The sequence below is a fragment of the Panulirus ornatus genome, chromosome 17 (genome assembly GCF_036320965.1).
Source record: "Panulirus ornatus isolate Po-2019 chromosome 17, ASM3632096v1, whole genome shotgun sequence".
NCBI lineage: Eukaryota > Metazoa > Arthropoda > Malacostraca > Decapoda > Palinuridae > Panulirus > Panulirus ornatus.
The window spans coordinates 52,966,196-52,984,470 of NC_092240.1; the positions used below are offsets into that span (position 1 = coordinate 52,966,196).

At 47.0% G+C, this 18,275-nt stretch overlaps 1 protein-coding gene across 2 annotated transcripts in view; it reads left to right on the plus strand.

The window, feature by feature from the left end:
- Positions 1 to 729: 729 nt before the first annotated feature.
- Positions 730 to 18,275, plus strand: part of LOC139754780 (uncharacterized) — a 38,281-nt gene continuing 20,735 nt past the window's right edge. The window contains exons 1-20 of one of the 2 annotated variants that reach the window (XM_071672562.1): positions 730 to 926; positions 1,123 to 1,413; positions 1,857 to 2,016; positions 2,326 to 2,528; positions 3,095 to 3,187; positions 3,544 to 3,669; positions 4,180 to 4,337; positions 4,960 to 5,198; positions 5,798 to 6,048; positions 6,715 to 6,891; positions 7,489 to 7,598; positions 8,378 to 8,546; positions 10,017 to 10,102; positions 13,432 to 13,617; positions 13,751 to 13,895; positions 14,459 to 14,634; positions 15,375 to 15,576; positions 16,209 to 16,328; positions 16,599 to 16,718; positions 17,935 to 18,122. In XM_071672562.1, the coding sequence (XP_071528663.1) occupies positions 1,940 to 2,016; positions 2,326 to 2,528; positions 3,095 to 3,187; positions 3,544 to 3,669; positions 4,180 to 4,337; positions 4,960 to 5,198; positions 5,798 to 6,048; positions 6,715 to 6,891; positions 7,489 to 7,598; positions 8,378 to 8,546; positions 10,017 to 10,102; positions 13,432 to 13,617; positions 13,751 to 13,895; positions 14,459 to 14,634; positions 15,375 to 15,576; positions 16,209 to 16,328; positions 16,599 to 16,718; positions 17,935 to 18,122 (2,826 nt within the window). In that variant the 5' untranslated portion in view covers positions 730 to 926; positions 1,123 to 1,413; positions 1,857 to 1,939. The remainder of the gene's footprint in view (positions 927 to 1,122; positions 1,414 to 1,856; positions 2,017 to 2,325; positions 2,529 to 3,094; positions 3,188 to 3,543; positions 3,670 to 4,179; positions 4,338 to 4,959; positions 5,199 to 5,797; positions 6,049 to 6,714; positions 6,892 to 7,488; positions 7,599 to 8,377; positions 8,547 to 10,016; positions 10,103 to 13,431; positions 13,618 to 13,750; positions 13,896 to 14,458; positions 14,635 to 15,374; positions 15,577 to 16,208; positions 16,329 to 16,598; positions 16,719 to 17,934; positions 18,123 to 18,275) is intronic. The other variant, XM_071672563.1, reaches the window with a different exon arrangement.

Sequence of the window (18,275 nt, forward strand, 5' to 3'; positions counted from 1 at the left end):
AGGTACTGCCGTCCCTTCTTTCTGCACTCATTAAAATGCATGAAACCAGAGCAAACCCCAGAGGCCTTTATTTTTCCTTCATCTTCTTTCTATAAAAGCTCTACCATTAAAAGGCAATTACACCTGAATATAGAATCCGCTTCTTTTTGCTTTTTTTTTTTTTTTTTTGCTACGTTCTTTTGTCGAGTTTATGGAAAGTTATGACTAGACCCATGGGAAAAGGTAGCGTCATGAAGGTAATTGCAAAGATAATTATAAAGGTAATCAGAACGAGTTCTATCGCCCCGTCGTGTGTATAAATCAGTCATACAGAAGTGTACTTTGCGCTCAACTGCTCGTTCCAGCACTTACTCTCCTCTCTCAGGCGACTAGCGTCACACCGAAGCTGACTGGAACTGTCCCGAAATGTTTCAGAAACTTCACCTTGAAATATGTCGTCTACCCACGAGGAGACATTCAGTATCTTATTGAAGTCCAAACGTTGTATCGAAGACGCAGATAGTACAAGAGACCCTTCCCTTCCTCCCTTCTAAACAAACATTTAATAATGGAGATGAGAAATCTTTGGCTTCGTGGGGTTCACTCGGCCCGGCTCGAGACACACGTGAAGCCTGGGGTCGAGACCAGGCAAAGCGCTTCGCGTGAAAAGAAAAAAAATTGTATTGAGCCTTAGCTCGGGTGCTGAGCAGCGGCTGACCCCGCTCTACTCATGTCTACCGTCAATGAGCCTTTATTAGAGCGAACGAGGGTGATAAGGGCGTAGTGAAAATAAGATCAATTTCAGATAAGAAACTCCTCTCTGTGCTAAGCCCCGCCCGCCATGCGCGAGGTGAAAGCGGGTAACAGACTACATGGGCAAGCGCCTGAAATGGCTTGAAATTAATCTACTGGTGATCTTGGCCTTCCTGGGGTTAATAGGCAATTGGGTAGGGTTCTTCTTTGTTGTTGCTGAAGTAACCAACTCTGTGCTGTATGGCTGCCTCTCGTTATTTGATGGTGATATTACGAATGTTCGTGTGTGTGTTTGTGTGTGTAAATATTACGAATGTTCGTGTGTGTGTGTGTGTGTGTGTGTTATGAAGCAAGACTGCTCATCATCATATGGCATCTTTCTTTCGACAGCCGAACAGGAAAGTTAGAATACTCGAGTCTGTGTCTACATACAACCAGCCAACCAACCACGAACACCAACATCAGCGCCATCTCTCGATCAGGCGCAGCACTGAGAAGTGAGTTGCCAGATGCAGTGTTATCGTTCGTAAAATGATCGCGGGGGAGAGTGTCTCGTCCTCCTGTCGCACTGTCCCTGGGGCTGTGACGGTCCTCCGTCAGCAGTGTCCTCAGTACCTCTACTCGTCAGACCCGGACGGATATGGTCGACGACCCGACCATAAACACGTCCTGAAACTTCTGGTAAGTACGAAGATTTCGGTCGACATGTTGGGTAAATGAGTGAAATTAAGATTTTGTGTACTGAATGGCGGATAGTTTGGTTTGTTTGTTGTGGGTTATGCTAGCCATCTGAGGGTGACTGTACGACCCTTTGAGCATGACGGTACGGCCTTCTGGTATGATAGGGTGGCCTTTGACCTTGAGCCTTAAGGGTCAAGGTCAAAGGCCACCCTATTATTCCCGAGAGTTGTACCGTTGTGCTACAAGCGGTCGTACCGTTATGGTGAAAGATCGCACCGTGACAGGCTAACGATAGTTTGTCTCACGTCATACGCATACCAATACAAGGTCTTAATTTCAAGGTACTAATTACATGGAATTTATTTTGACTAATTGATACTATGATGAAGTAAATGCAAATGGCTGCCATACTGCAGAGCTAAAGATTTTCGCTTCTTCCTCAGACTGTGCCCCCAGACGAGCACTGACCTTATCTGACCTGCCCCGCGCGCGAGAGAGGGTCTCAACCGCGGTTGCCAAGACGACGATGGTGGGGTCACGACCTCTCTTGACCTTTAGTGCCCTCGTCACGCTGCTCATCTCCGTCCACGCCCACAATACAAGGTCAGATGGAAAGGTGGTCACACGAGGACTTTGCGACTTTTGTTTTGCTTGCAGTAAAGGGTCTTTGGTGAACCATTACTTGAAGTTAAAGTAAGAATGACCCAGTTTACCCATATCCCTTGGGATCAGTGTACTGAAACCTGACCTGATTCGTCCAGGGGATAAGTCGTAAAGGTTAGTTGGGTTTGACGTGTGAAAACTGAATTGAAACACAGCTTTGGTTGTTAGGATTTTTACGAGTGATTGGACTCGTAGGGAGGGGAAAATGTCCCTTCGATAGCTTTAGTCTACCCAAGTTTCACTTCATAGTTTTCAGCAAGCGAGAGCGGAGGACCAACCTGACGGTGTGGACGAGGCTGTCTCAGGGGCGTGGGCGAACACGTCCCAGGCTAGTGACGGAGGCGCTGTGGAGGACGACGACGGTGGAGGCGGTATCTTCGGAGCGACGACAGTGGGTTCTCTATGGGCCCGGATCCGGCCGTATATAGTTGGTCGGGACGCTGCCGAACTGGGTAAGGTTTTGAGGGTGGTTGTGTGGGTGTATTGACAGAGGAGACTGTGTGTGTGTGTGTGATGATAAAAGCTGCTCAATAAACTACAGTCTCAGAACATGGGAATGTGTATGATAAAGTATTTATATGGTTAGAAAATATGTATTTAGTATCATATGTACTGTAGTGACATATATGTCTAGACACACCAGATAACTGCACCGATGTCTACACCAACCAGTCATTACTGTTCTGTGGTCCTCATTCGTATGTTGTGGTATTTAATCATACTGTGGTATTGATCCGTAATGTGGTAGTAACTCGTACTTGGCACCGACAAACGGTGTGGTATTGATCCGCACTTTTTTTTTTTTGTGGTAGTAGATCGGCATGTGGTACCGATTCGCAATGTGGCGCTGACACGTATTGTGGTATTATGTGTTGACATTGATCCGCCCAGAGATACTGCTGCGTGCTGTGTTGTACTGATTCATGTATCACTGATTCGCACCGTGGTGCTAAGGCGCACTGTGACATTACTCTGCCAAGTTAGTAACTAACTCGGGGTTGGCGTTTTCCTCCTGCAGCGGAGCGTCTGGCCACCTTCAGGAGGACCCTACTGACGAAGGCTGAGGACATGGTCGCGCTCTTCTCCCGCGCCGCCGAGGACCGCTTGTCGGGTGAGTGGAGATGGCTGACGTGCGAGTGTGGTCGTTGATGAGAGAGTCTGGTGATTGTGGGTGAGTCTGGTAGATGCTGTGTGAGTTTGGTGGCTGCAGGATGAGCCTAGTGGTTGTTGGGTGAGTTTGGTGGCTGCAGGATGAGCCTAGTGGTTGTTGGGTGAGTCTGGTGGATGCTAGGTGAGTTTGGTGGATTTTGGGCGAATCTGGTGATTACTAAGTGAGACTGGCAGTTAATGGATGAGTCTGATGATTAACGGTTGAGTCTAGTGGTTGCTGGGTGAGTCTTGCGGTGGCCGGATGAGTGTGGCGGTAGCCGGGTGCGAGACGGTGATAAGATTCTCAATGCTTCTCAGATCGACCAAGGCCGTCTCCTGGATGGGCGGCTGATGACGAAGGCGCCGAAGAAGGCGATGACGTGGGGAGGCGCCGGACCAGGCGTGAGCATCCCATGGAGTTCCCTCTTACTAGAGATCCTGATGGTGAGTGTAGCTAGGCCATAGCACCTTTCCTTGTGCTTAGCTAATTATATTCGTATATTAAAGTTAACTTTATTTCTCCTTTATGGAAGTGGATCTTTACAACATGTAGCTTTTCCGTTATAGCAACGCCTGGGGTTTTCTTTAAACTTTGAGGTTTTGTAGTTTTGATGGACTTCTTTTGAAGAAAAATATAGATTTTTACTTGTCTAAATAGTCTTTAGTTCATCTTTGATCCCGTACCAGTTTTCTTCGATTTCATCTATGTCTGTAGGCCACCCGTCCATTGTCTGTTAACCGTTCATCTGTTGTTCGTGTGTTCGTGTCACTGTCGTTGGTCCGTTGGCCGCCCATCTGTCGTCCGCCTTTTTGTCGTTTACCAACCGTCCGTCTGTTGGCCAAGGGAAGCGTCTGTTCGTCTTAGAATTTCCCCAGACTTAAAGATGAGGTCAACACTCCGTAAACCTTTGACACCACGACGAGTCTCCTTTAAACCTCTCTCTGCTCCTGCAGGGATGCCATTACTGGAGGACGTGAGGGGAGTGGTGGACTTGGGACTGCGAGGATCTCAGAGCGTCAAGATGATCTCGTGGCACGGCCGACTGTTCGTGGCGGCCATTGACAACACCATGAACGTCTCCATCTTTACCTTAGACCAGCACCTGCGACAGGTGAGAGGAGTGCCCGTCGTCCATACTGTCCCCCTCAGGGGATAGACAGGACACGGGAGTGTCATATGTGCATTCTCCCCAAAAAAGGTATGAGCCCCGGGCCATGGGTTTCTAATCATCTACAACTGGCCGACCGAGATTGAAACTTCGACGCTACTGCCACCCTGATGTAAACAGTTGTAAACTGCATCAGGGTGGCAGCGAAGTCAAGGTCTAATCACGGTCGACGTGTTGTAGATCATTTGGAACTTCTGGCCCGGTGGTCTTATAATTTTTTGGGGGGGAGTGTACATTACATATACGATGATGAAAATGGGGAATGGGTATAGGAGCGATGGAGAAAAAGATGAGTAAATGGATGTAGGTAAGATATCGTCTCTTGGTAGGTTTATTTGGCTTGTTAGTGAGGGCCATGTCCCTGAGACATGTATAGACGTGCGTAACGTTAGGAAAATCTCGAGTCCCATGCACGAGTATAATAGACGAATCTCGTAACTTAGTCCATATTACAATCACCCTTTGGAAGACTCCATTTTTCCCAGATTTCGTCTGATATCTCTTAATCCCAGCAGCCTTGCTCTTTCTCCTCTTCCATTCTCAAACATCTTCCTCTCTCGCGCAGACGTCGCACGCACTGAGGTTCCCGGCCAGGCACAGCTGCGGCATGACTGTGGTGCCGGGAGACGAGCTTCTGGTGGCTTGCATCGCGCCCTTCTCCAGTCGGTACGCCACCTTTTACGAGAAGGTCCAGGGCGAGGTGACCGTCTTCCAGGTGATGGAGGAGGCGCCTGGAAGAGGCGACCTTACCTTACAGTTCAGGCAGAAGATCCAGACAGAGGATTCCCGCGACCTAACCATGTGGTGGGTGTTGCTGGCGTGTGGTTTGTGGCGCTGAGGTTCGTGTGGTGGTGCTGGCATATGGTATGTGGTGCTCACGATCGCGTGTGGTGCTGCTGGCGTACATGGCCCGTGGTTCGTGTATGGTTGATGGCGTTGGCGTATGGCTTCCGTGTATGGTGTTGGTGCCCGTGTATGGTTCCCGGTGCTGATGTGTAGTTTGTGGTGGTTCTCGTGTGTGGTTGGAAGTTCTTGTGTGTGGAATGCAGAAACATAAGGTTAGCCTCGTTAGGCAGGTCATGTAAGGCCCCCCGTCCACCCCTACAAAAGGTCCTCATTCCCCTCATCTCGCTCCGTGAACCAGACCTCACCTCCTCCCAGTATACCCGACTCGCTACACTCCCTGAATACAGTCTCGCTACCCGTACTCGACGCTGACTCGCTACACTCCCCGAATACTGTCCCGCTACTCCTACTCGACACTTGCTCTACACCTTCACGACACTGAGCACTGGTACGACACACACACACACACACACACACACGACTGCAGACTGAGACGCGTCTACTTCACAGCCGCAGCTCACGCCTTACTCCTTCCCGTCCACCAACTCCCCCTACAGGACACACGCCGACAGGAACTTCCTGCTGATCGCCGACACGAGAGAGGTGACGGAGAGCTTCGTGTACAAGGCCGGCGGGATCCTGCTCGCCAACAAGACCAATTACCACACCACCTCCCGCCTCTACCATTGGACGGGCGAGTATTTCGACGTCCTGCAGGAGCTGCCGGGGACGTACCCGAGGTCCGTCAAGCACTTCGTCATCCAAAATCTGCACTTCATCGCCATGGCCAACTTCAGGAACAACAAAGGTAAGAAGACGAGATGCGGGTATGTACTGAGAGAGAGGAGGGAAAGAAAATGTAAATTATCATGGGTAACTTTGCTGTCGGTTACAGCTCGTAGTTGCGGTGAAAATTGTCGCTAGCATCTCGTGTCACTCGACTCGAAGAGGAAGTCGAAGACAGGGTTGGGATCTCTTCGTCAGAGTCACGAAGGTCCTCCGAGGTTTTGAGAAATGAGGTTGTAACATCCTTCAGGCAGTTGAAGGAATCCCATGGCAGAACATGAATTTAGGGTTTTGTTAGTTTTTATTGAATCTGAAGGAATATTGTCGGAACTTGACTACGAGGACGTCGGTACGATCCTTGAGCACGACGGTACGATCCTTGAGCACGACGGTACGATCTCTTGAGCACGATGGTACGACCTCTTGAGCGCGACGGTGCGACCTTGGATTAAGGATTAGATCAGAGACCAAACGCTTCAGTTTTGAAGACATTGATAGGTCATATCCTTGTCCTCACCTATAACTCTTTAGTTTGATGAATATGGTGATACAGAAGCGATAGATAGCAATAAAGTTAATGCGTGTATCGCACAGGATATACATCTAGTACGTTGACGCAGAAAGATGCTTGGCGGGAGACGTATATGGCTTCGTTCATCATCACCTCGACCTCTTTACCCCCTTGCAGGCCACCACAACTGCCACAGTCTGATCTACCGGTACTCCCTCGATGTGGACCACTACGTCGTCCAGCAGGAGATCCTCACTAAGGGCGCCTTCCACTTCGAGAGCTTCACCCTCGGAGAGCAAAAGTACTCCCACGCCTTCCTCGCTGTGGCCAATTACTGTGAAGACAACGAGTTTGGTGTGTGGTGTTAACCTGGTGTGCAGTTTGGTGTGTGGTGTTAACCTGGTGTGCAGTTTGGTGTGTGGTGTTAACCTGGTGTGCAGTTTGGTGTGTGGTGTTAACCTGGTGTGCAGTTTGGTGTGTGGTGTTAACCTGGTGTGCAGTTTGGTGGGTGGTGTTAACCTGGTGTGCAGTTTGGTGGGTGGTGTTAACCTGGTGTGCAGTTTGGTGTGTGGTGTTAACCTGGTGTGCAGTTTGGTGGGTGGTGTTAACCTGGTGTGCAGTTTGGTGGGTGGTGTTAACCTGGTGTGCAGTTTGGTGGGTGGTGTTAACCTGGTGTGCAGTTTGGTGGATGGTGGCGTAGGTTGGAGAGTGGTGGCGTAGTTTGATGGATGATGGCGTAGATTTTCGCGTTTTTGTGAGGTATGTCTACTCGGCCCTTCAATATGATCGAAGTTGTAAAGGTACTTTTTTTTTTTCTTAAAGAAAATTTTGAAATCCACATTATTTCCAGGGAATTGAGACAACGCACACGACCTCATCTCTTCCACGTCCCTGCAGCTCACACACACACACGAGAAAGTGAGACAACACACTCGCATTCTTCTCTTCCAGGTCCCTGCAATCCAGACACGCACTCGAGGATCTACCGATACCATTCTGGAAAGTTCATCCTCTTCCAGGAGATCCCGACCTCCTACGCTGTCCAGTGGCTGGCTATCCAGGTTCGTGGGTCAGAAGTTCGCTCTGCTGGAAATCATGTTCACACTTTCCTTAGCTTCACAGATCCAGTATTTTCCCCAGTTTAATTTTTTTATCGCCATGTGTTCTGTATAGTTTGTCTTACTGCAAAAGTGCCTTGGAAATAGGCTTTCCTTCTAAACACCTTTTAAAAAAGCTTCATATCCTCCACTACTCTTTTCTGAATACGGTTTTAGGTTCACGATGGCACTCGCAATTTCCTTTGACTCCTTTTCAACCGATTTGTATTGACGTTTGTGAATAATTTCTATCCATTTTCTCAGAAATTATCCTCTTGTTTTTTGTGTACGAAGTTTCTTAGCATTTCCCAATATAATTTCTTCCTACACTTGTCTCTATCCCCCAAATGATAGTCTGGGCATTACGTGCCACAAGCGTACATAGACCTACCCCATGTTTTCACTGAATGTAACCCACATGACATGTTTTCTCGTGGAAAACTAGCTAGGTAGATGATAAACACAGAAGCTTCAGTTCTTCGACTATATTACGAGGTATTATCCAGGAGCTCGATATACCGTCGAAAGCTTGGACACTGTGTGTTTATCTTTCCAGCAAGATGTATATGTTGTAATATAACAAGAATGTTCCTCATAGAACCACAGCACGATTGATGTGTTTGCTCTCCTCTTTATGCCCTACTTGCGTCACTCTCAGCGCCGCCTCTTGGTCTACACAACACAAATTTGCTTTCCAGAGCCCGAACGATATTGTCCATTTGTAACCCGGTCTCCTATTCCAGGTGAAAGACAATGTGCTGCTGGCAGTAGCCAACACCGTTGCTGGAGTGAGGTTCTACCAGTACAACGGGTGGAGGTTCGTGCCCACGACCATCCAGCATTACGCTGGGCCCTTTGGAGCTGGAGTCAAATACATGGCCGCCGTTGACTGGAACGAAGAGAAAGTCATGGGTGAGTGGAGTCAGACCATGAGGGAATGGGGCGAAGGTGGTTGTAATTGGTTGAGTGTATGGTTGGCGTCGGGGGAAGGTTGTATGGCTTAATTGTTCATATCTTCTGTAACCATATTCAACCGTGTTTCAAGATGAATATTGACATTTATGAACATTCATGTGTGTGTATGTTCCACTTCTTCCTTTTTTATAATCTGCACAGTTGGTAGTACAGTACAACTGGTAGTGAAGTACTTAAACAACAGACTGGAGTGTATCCGTCAGTAACATCACAGAGAATGAATCCTGTCTTGCCTTCTGTATTGGGAAACTTTGTACACCTAAGCCATCCCTCCTCATCCTACCCTGAAGATGAGACGTGTGATAGCCATGTAATCCATACTTCAAAAGCTGCAGGTTAAATGCATTAAGATGAGGGCTATGTAGGGAGAGGTGGTTTTCCCCTCAGGAGAAGCGTGGGCGAGGGGACGATGATTATATGCTGAGGGTTTGGAGAGAGACGGTGTATATAGGTGGAGCAGCGAGTAAAGTGTCTTAGGCGAGATATTAGATGAAACGGATATGCACCCGAGCCCTGAGCGTGTACGTAAAGATTAATGTGGTAGGTTCGTGTGTCGGTGATTAAAGTGTTTAACCCTGGGCTTGACTGAGAGCAGTATTTGAGTGCGTATAAACGTTCGGTTGATATAAAGGGTAACCAATTAGAGGTTGGTGTCTTTAGAATACAATGGCTTTGAGGTAGGATTTTAGGATTCGAGGCGATGGGAGTTTAGGGAACTGGAGACCTGGAAGGAAAAAATGGTTAATCAGGGCAGAAAACGAGGGTTAAAGATGGGAATTCTGAAATCAAGGGGAAGGTGATCACCGCCCTTCAACAGTCACAGATGCTGTGATGAGGCAGAAAAGGGGAAATTCATAATAGGAGGAAGACCGCTGGAGGGAAACTTGGCGAGAAGAACCTGATGCCAATTATGTGCAACGAGGGGTTGTTCATCACAGTTACCTGGGGAGGAATTGCAGTAATAACGACACGAGGAAATCTACTTAAGAACGATGTGTCTGTAACTTTCAGACGGTGTGGCTTTTATGTTTGTTTTGGCTAATGGAAAAGATTTGTTTTAGATTTGAATTAGCTTTTGGGACGTTTTGAGGTGAAGGCTAACTGGCCAGTAGTCTGATGAAGAAAGGGAACTGTTTATTCGTAAGAGGCTGTTTGTGACGTCTACGAGTCACGAAACTGGAGCAGTTAGCAGAAGTTTAGAGAAATGGGTCATCTATACTCGTGCATTCGTAATCACACACGTAATACACAGGTCGACACTCAATTTTTTATAGAATGATATTGGACGTTATGTATCCAAAACCAGAGGCTATAATATAAACAAAAGAATTATATGAAGAATTACTTTCATTCTTTTTCAACTTTTAAAGGTAGCTAAGAGATTTTTTTTTTTTGTATTTTTGGCAGCAATAAGCAATGAAAACCCAGAGAAGTCTTCGCTGGGAGCCTCAACCCTCTACAAGATAGTCTTCAGGAATGAGAAATCTCTGCAGGCAAGTATTCCTCCCCAGGATGTGTGTGTATGTGTGTGTGTGTGTGTGTGTATTCATCGTTATTTGACGGTCGTCACGAACAAAGTGAAACAGGAAGACACGAACGCTCTCGTGAAGATGTGAATTATCACAAAGCGCACTGGATATCCTGATTGACTTTCCTTATGGCTACCAGCACATTACCATATCACGTGTTCGTTTGTGATTTAGTGGTATCCGTAGTTTTGTAAACCTAGGACCACTGTTATAGGGCTCCTATAGCCCCAAAACTGCACTCCAATCAGTAGCTGGGGAATGATGCGACTCCTTTGAAGCGACAAGGTCCTTGAGTATGTATTGCTTTCAGTCCACTGACGATGATGATACAGTGTAACCGCTTATATGAGGAGTCCGGTAATTCTCCACATATTAGCATGTGTTTTAGTAGAATCGCATCTGAACCAGATCTCGAAGCAAGGGCAGAACCGCTCTCGATTTTAAAAACCTTGGAAAGGTTTATGTAATCCACGATCCTCATTTCAGGTTGATCAGATCCTCCTACAAAAGACCTATGTTTTTCATTCTATGATCTGGAAATAAATCCTGTATGGAGACTGTAGGTGTTATATAGCTTTCAGAATAGTGTTCCCGGACTCCGCCTGCAAATGGTAACTGTGAGGGCGCCTTCGAAGAGTCGAGAAAAGAATTACACGAGGGAAAGAGATAGTGAAAGAAAATGAGGACTTGTGGTAAAGACGGAGGGAGTGTGAACCCGTGGGTGAACGTGAATGGTAAAGTGATAAGGAATGAGTGAGAGAGCAGGAGAGATAGGAAGTGTGTGGGAGAATAAGTATATGTGAGGGTGAGTGACGATGAATATGAGTCGGTGATTGTGTTTGTGTGTGTCTTTAATCTTGTGTACACACACACACACACACACACACACACACACACACGCCAGTGCGTAAGCGTGTATGTTTTTTATATCAAGGACAATAGTTTCAATAACTGTCCATTAAAGTTGATAACTAAAGGTTGTCACTGACTGTTACCCCGAGTAACTTCAAGAACTCTTCCAATAGATGTCAATAATCACAATCTCTCCATGTCTACTCCCACCTCTCTTATCTCTCCTTCATGTCTACTCCCACCTCTCTTATCTCTCCTTCATGTCTACACCCACCTCTCTTATCTCTCCTTCATGTCTACTCCCACCTCTCTTATCTCTCCTTCATGTCTACTCCCACCTCTCTTATCTCTCTTCATGTCTACTCCCACCCTTCTCTTATCTCTCCTTCATGTCTACTCCCACTCTCTTATCTCTCCTTCATGTCTACTCCGACTTCTCTTATCTCTCCTTCATGTCTACTCCCACCTCTCTTATCTCTCCTTCATGTCTACTCCCACTTCTCTTATCTCTCCTTCATGTCTACTCCCACCTCTCTTATCTCTCCTTCATGTCTACTCCCACCTCTCTTATCTCTCCTTCATGTCTACTCCCACCTCTCTTATCTCTCCTTCATGTCTACTCCCACCTCTCTTATCTCTCCTTCATGTCTACTCCCACCTCTCTTATCTCTCCTTCATGTCTACTCCCACCTCTCTTATCTCTCCTTCATGTCTACTCCCACCTCTCTTATCTCTCCTTCATGTCTACTCCCACCTCTCTTATCTCTCCTTCATGTCTACTCCCACCTCTCTTATCTCTCCTTCATGTCTACCCCACTCTCTTATCTCTCCTTCATGTCTACTCCCACCTCTCTTATCTCTCCTTCATGTCTACTCCCACCTCTCTTATCTCTCCTTCATGTCTACCCCACTTCTCTTATCTCTCCTTCATGTCTACTCCCACCTCTCTTATCTCTCCTTCATGTCTACCCCACTTCTCTTATCTCTCCTTCATGTCTACTCCCACCTCTCTTATCTCTCCTTCATGTCTACCCCACCTTCTCTTATCTCTCCTTCATGTCTACTCCCACCTCTCTTATCTCTCCTTCATGTCTACCCCACTTCTCTTATCTCTCCTTCATGTCTACTCCCACCTCTCTTATCTCTCCTTCATGTCTACTCCCACCTCTCTTATCTCTCCTTCATGTCTACCCCCACTTCTCTTATCTCTCCTTCATGTCTACCCCACTTCTCTTATCTCTCCTTCATGTCTACTCCCACCTCTCTTATCTCTCCTTCATGTCTACTCCCACCTCTCTTATCTCTCCTTCATGTCTACCCCCACTTCTCTTATCTCTCCTTCATGTCTACTCCCACCTCTCTTATCTCTCCTTCATGTCTACTCCCACCTCTCTTATCTCTCCTTCATGTCTACACCCACTTCTCTATCTCTCCTTCATGTCTACTCCCACCTCTCTTATCTCTCCTTCATGTCTACTCCCACCTCTCTTATCTCTCCTTCATGTCTACTCCCACCTCTCTTATCTCTCCTTCATGTCTACACCCACCTCTCTTATCTCTCCTTCATGTCTACTCCCACCTCTCTTATCTCTCCTTCATGTCTACTCCCACCTCTCTTATCTCTCCTTCATGTCTACTCCCACCTCTCTTATCTCTCCTTCATGTCTACTCCCACCTCTCTTATCTCTCCTTCATGTCTACCCCACCTCTCTTATCTCTCCTTCATGTCTACTCCCACCTCTCTTATCTCTCCTTCATGTCTACTCCCACCTCTCTTATCTCTCCTTCATGTCTACTCCCACCTCTCTTATCTCTCCTTCATGTCTACACCCACTTCTCTTATCTCTCCTTCATGTCTACACCCACTTCTCTTATCTCTCCTTCATGTCTACACCCACTTCTCTTATCTCTCCTTCATGTCTACCCCCACTTCTCTTATCTCTCCTTCATGTCTACTCCCACCTCTCTTATCTCTCCTTCATGTCTACACCCACTTCTCTTATCTCTCCTTCATGTCTACACCCACTTCTCTTATCTCTCCTTCATGTCTACACCCACTTCTCTTATCTCTCCTTCATGTCTACACCCACTTCTCTTATCTCTCCTTCATGTCTACTCCCACCTCTCTTATCTCTCCTTCATGTCTACACCCACTTCTCTTATCTCTCCTTCATGTCTACTCCCACCTCTCTTATCTCTCCTTCATGTCTACTCCCACCTCTCTTATCTCTCCTTCATGTCTACTCCCACCTCTCTTATCTCTCCTTCATGTCTACTCCCACCTCTCTTATCTCTCCTTCATGTCTACTCCCACCTCTCTTATCTCTCTTCCATGTCTACTCCCACCTCTCTTTCCTCCATGTCTACTCATACTTGTCTTATCTCCCCTCTGTCCATGACAACCTTCTCCCTCATGATGCCCCATCTCTGCCGTGAGCCAGGAGTTCCACGAGAGGTCAGAGGCCTGGTGCCAGGCGCAGCAGGTGGAACTTGTGAGGACGGAGGAGGTGGTCTCCCTCCGTCAGCGGGTGGAGGCCGCGCCCACGGTGACCCAGCCATACACCTTCACCCAGCCTGTGACCATCCACGGTAACTTGGCCATCCTGAAGCCCAGCGAAGCCACGAAGGTAAGAAGAGGGAGGAGGAGGAGGAGGTCGCTGGTATACGAGTGTACAGTAGTTGCCTGTGATTCATCAGGACGCCCTTAGCTTAGGCAGACATGTTGAGGTGTCCTGATGGTGTTCTCCCTGCCCGACGTAGGTATACGAGACGTCCCGCGACAGGTGGGTCCCCGACGTCGCCGGCAGCGTAGCCCAGGTGTTCTCCGACCTACACGTGGAGATCGCCCGAGCCAAAGCCAGACTCGAGCAGTGTCTGAAGATCGTGGGTCCGGCCACTTGGCCAGGTCAGTAGAGGTCAGACTGGTCACCACACCTTTCGATGAAATATAGGTCGTAGGGTCACACTGTAGATAAATTCTGTTAATCCCTCGGATAAACTTCGATCATTAAATGTGCCGTGTCTCTCTACTTTACCATGCGAAGGTATCTTCTCTTTTACACCTGGCGAAACTATAGGATCGAAATTTCATGACGTAATGAAGATGTCCTAAAGAACTGATTTGTGCAGTAAATCCATCCATTATGTCCATGTCATATAACCCCCATCTCCTGTCTTCGAAGTATTGTGGGTGTATCATTCTCAGAGATCTTTTTCCTCATAAAGAATTAATAGATACTCGACATCTAAAGCACTCGCTTGAAAATAGTCTCGTTGGCCTTGTTATTAGTAAGAAAACTTTAAATTTATCTCGCCAAGTGTATCTTTGGGTCAGAGACTGAGGGCAAATGGTCTCATAGATCGACAGAGGTGAATGATTTGATTACCCTAATTAGTCATTAGAGGAGGTTCAGTGGGTCTTATAAATCAGGTGTTGGACTGTGTTTACACTGTCGTCTCCCCCGTCAGGTGGCCTCCACTTCGGCCACCTCGTGGCTAGCCAGGTCTCGGCGACGTCCTCCGTCAGGTACCTGACCACCCTAGTGGTCAATGGCGTATCGACGGCGCTCGACGAGATCATTCCGCTGACGTCCTCGCGCGTCGTCCACATCGGCTTCATCCGCTTCAGCCACCTCCTGATGCAGGTAGTGTGTGTGTGTGTGTGTGTGTGTGTGTGTGTGTGCGACGCAAATTTAACTCGTGTGTGTGAAAGACGCAAATGGGCTTAAAGCCCACATAACCAAGCACTCGACTACTCTCTGACCCAGCTTACTCCAGGTCAGTTATTGAGTTGTGATTACCCTAGAACCATTTTCTATAGAAGAGTTCTGGTGTTTGCCCAGGGCCTCTTCTTGGAGGTTCCGAAAAGTTAGGCAACCGAAAGTTAGGCTACTTCCAGTGCCAGGGAAATACAGACTCCTTTGGAATGGTAATAGTTCTTTGACGAGACTCTACTCCCAGTGATACAGCCTCACCAAAGGTGACTGTCTCGCTGTGTAACCTCATGCCGGCAGGGTCCGTTAGCACCTCACTTCCTCAAAACTTGTCTTATTTCTTTGTATCTTTCCTGACTTCTCTGTTTCGTATCTCCCTGAGATTGTATATGTTCATGTATACAAGGCGACTGTAACGTCTAACAGTATCGCTAAATGCTTGGGTGTTAGCGGTATTCTAAATTTATGACAGAGCAGAAGTACAGGGAACTTTGGGGGAATCATTAGCGTCATCATGGATTTTAAGGCTAAAGAACAAGTCGTCTCCCACCAATGACAGGAGTCGTAGCTATAAGCAATTACTCGTCTTCCTCGTTTGTCAGGTACATTGCTGAAGGAGGAGGTCTTTTAATGCACTAACCTGACCCAGTGGGTGTCTTTGCCCTACACAGGGGGTGGCGGCCAGGGTCTCCAGGCTTCAGGGGCTCGAGTTCTCTACCTACGTGAGCCTAACGGGACACCACGCCTTCCGCGACCACGTCACCTTCCTCACGCCCGTCGCCGCCGCCTCCGTGATCAGCTTCGGCGTGGTTGACGGCATCATCGTCGGCAGGGACTCGATACTCCTCACCTCCACCCATCAGAATCACACAGGTCGGCCTTGCCATCTTCAACGCCACTCATGAGCCACCAGGATTCAGTACCTTCATGTCTCTCTCTATTGCAGTAGTTCACACTCGTGAAAGCTGGTACAGTCTCTTATTACTTCATTACCTAAATTAACACTCATTTTTTGATATATCTTCCCTCAAGAAATACACATGTACATCACTATGTTCAGAGTATATAACTTGGATTAATATTGAAGGTGTGAAGCGAATATTGTACTTGTGACTCGTTAAACAATTGCTTGATCATCTGAGACCAGTCTGAACCCAGTCTTTGCTGAAGTGTCGGGGATGGAGGAACGATGAAACCTCCACACACGTCCTCACCGGTCAGTTTAGACTTTATAGCGGTACTCACGGGTCAGTTTGGACTTTATAGCAGTACTCACGGGTCAGTTTAGACTTTATAGCAGTACTCACGGATCAGTTTAGACTATAGCAGTACTCACGGGTCAGTTTAAACTTTATAGCAGTACTCACGGGTCAGTTTAGACTTTATAGCGGTACTCACGGGTCAGTTTAGACTATAGCAGTACTCACGGGTCAGTTTAGACTTTATAGCAGTACTATCACATCTACCAAAGCATGACGTCATCTCGCATCTCTCATATTCACCAGGTCGGGTCACCTGTGGCCAGGTAAGAGCTGCCAGTGTGCTGGTGAACACCGTCAGCGGTGTCAACATGAACCAGCTGTTCAACTCCCTCGTTCTGCGTGATGGTCTTCATGTTATCTCGGGTAAATATATCCTCTTGATTAAGTCTCCAATTATTAATGTCTTTGTAGGAGGGAAATCTCCCATTTCTGTGTCCATGCTCTTTAAGACTTGTAAAACCATGTCCTGAATTTGTATCAAAAGACCTTAAGAACTATATGTCAGTTATGAAAAGAGGGAGACTTAGAATTACCCCCATGTCAGTTCGTACAGTGAATGATGATACCAGTTAATTGTTTATTGGACTCAGAAGCTCGAAATTGAAATTCCTAGTCTTGTATAACTAATTGCAGGCAGAGTGGTGATTCGAGGTGATCTGACGAGCCACAGGGACCTGAAAGTTGCCATCACAGCTTCGGTTGACTTGGAGAACCCACTGAGGGTTGACCGCACGGACGTGCAAGTCATCACTGGTAAGTCATGGTCCGTGGCTGACTTAGTAAGTAATACTGTAAGTGGTCCTTTGCTGACTCTGTAAGTCATGTTGTGAATGGGGGAAAGCGGCATTCGTGGTGGATGCAAGTGTGGTGTTGCTCAACGCTTGAAGTCTTTTAAGATTCTACACCACGGGTGCCAGTGAAGATCTCTGGTACCGACATGGAAGGTAAAACTAAATAATTGATTAATCCACCCGTAGGTTTAACGGCCAATCGTGTAGAAAACTTTTTTTTATATTTCAGTCTACATTTGTATCTTAAATTTTGTAGCTGGAATAAAAGTACGACGTGAAAATGTGCTTTGAAAAGGTTCGAAGAAGAGAGTTATTGGGTCGTCGAAGTTGCATAAAAAGGAGCAGATTAGTCGACTGGATTGTCTTGCTACAAGGTAGATGGGAGAGTTCCCTTATTAGAAACCCTTTCCGTCATCCGATGATGCAAGAAGCCATGTCCTTCGTCCCGTGCTGGAGGAAGCCAGTCATTGGTCCCGTGCTGGAAGAAGCCATTTTCTTCTTTTTGCTGGGAGAAGCCATATCCTTCTTTCACTGAAATAAGCCATTTCATTCGCACATTGCTGGAAGAAGCCATTTTCCTAAGTGCTTTCATCCATTGTCATGGAATTTGTTCCAAGATTGTAGGATTTAGCCAAGCTCGAAGAAGTAAAGCCCTCTAAGCTGATGTCAAAAGCCTTTGAAGGCTTGAAGATACATGGCAGGGAAATTACTCCTCTTTGAGGTTCTGCACAGAATTATTTCACTTGACTTAAATGCAGAATATGAGGCTTGAACATTTAAAGTTGAAGCAATGTAGTTTAGTATTTTTCTGTAGATGGCTGAGCGTTACATTATCAGAGAGAATAGTTTCGACGATACGGTTAGTTATAGGTCATAATGCTTTATATTTACGGATAAATTTATTCTTTTTTTTTTTGGATGGGTGTCTGCGTGATGTGTTGGCTATTATGATGTATGACACATGTTCCACACTGGCAACAGTAGTGACAGTTACTTTCCAGTATAGTTATTCTAACTGGTATGTCTTTTCCCCTCCTGTGCAAAGTAGCAGACAGTCACTTGCCTGTTGTACGGTACTAACTGGTATAATATATTGGGCCACGGTGCAGGGCAGCAGTAGCCAGTCACTTGCCTGTTGTACTGTACTAACTGGTATAATCTGTTGGGCCACGGTGCAGGTCAGCATCGGGTGGAGAGCGTGAGAAGCCAGTCAGTGAGTGTGGAAGGGAGGGTCAACTCTGTCAGGGTGCCGGAGGACGTGTTCCTGAGGCGGGCTGGCTACTCTTACACCGTCCCGTCGGCCGTCTTCACCCAAGTCCTGGCTTCCTCCTCCGTCACCGTCAACACAGCTCTCGACACCATCACGGTAAGTCGTCTTCGGTATTCATGATCACATTTTAAAACGTCTAAACGTCTTCAAGGTCGTTTAGTCGCCATTTCTTTGGTCAGTTTAATGATATTCGCGTGAAGCATATAACCTGATTTCCGTCGGATTTTCTTTTATGATTTCGCGAATTAT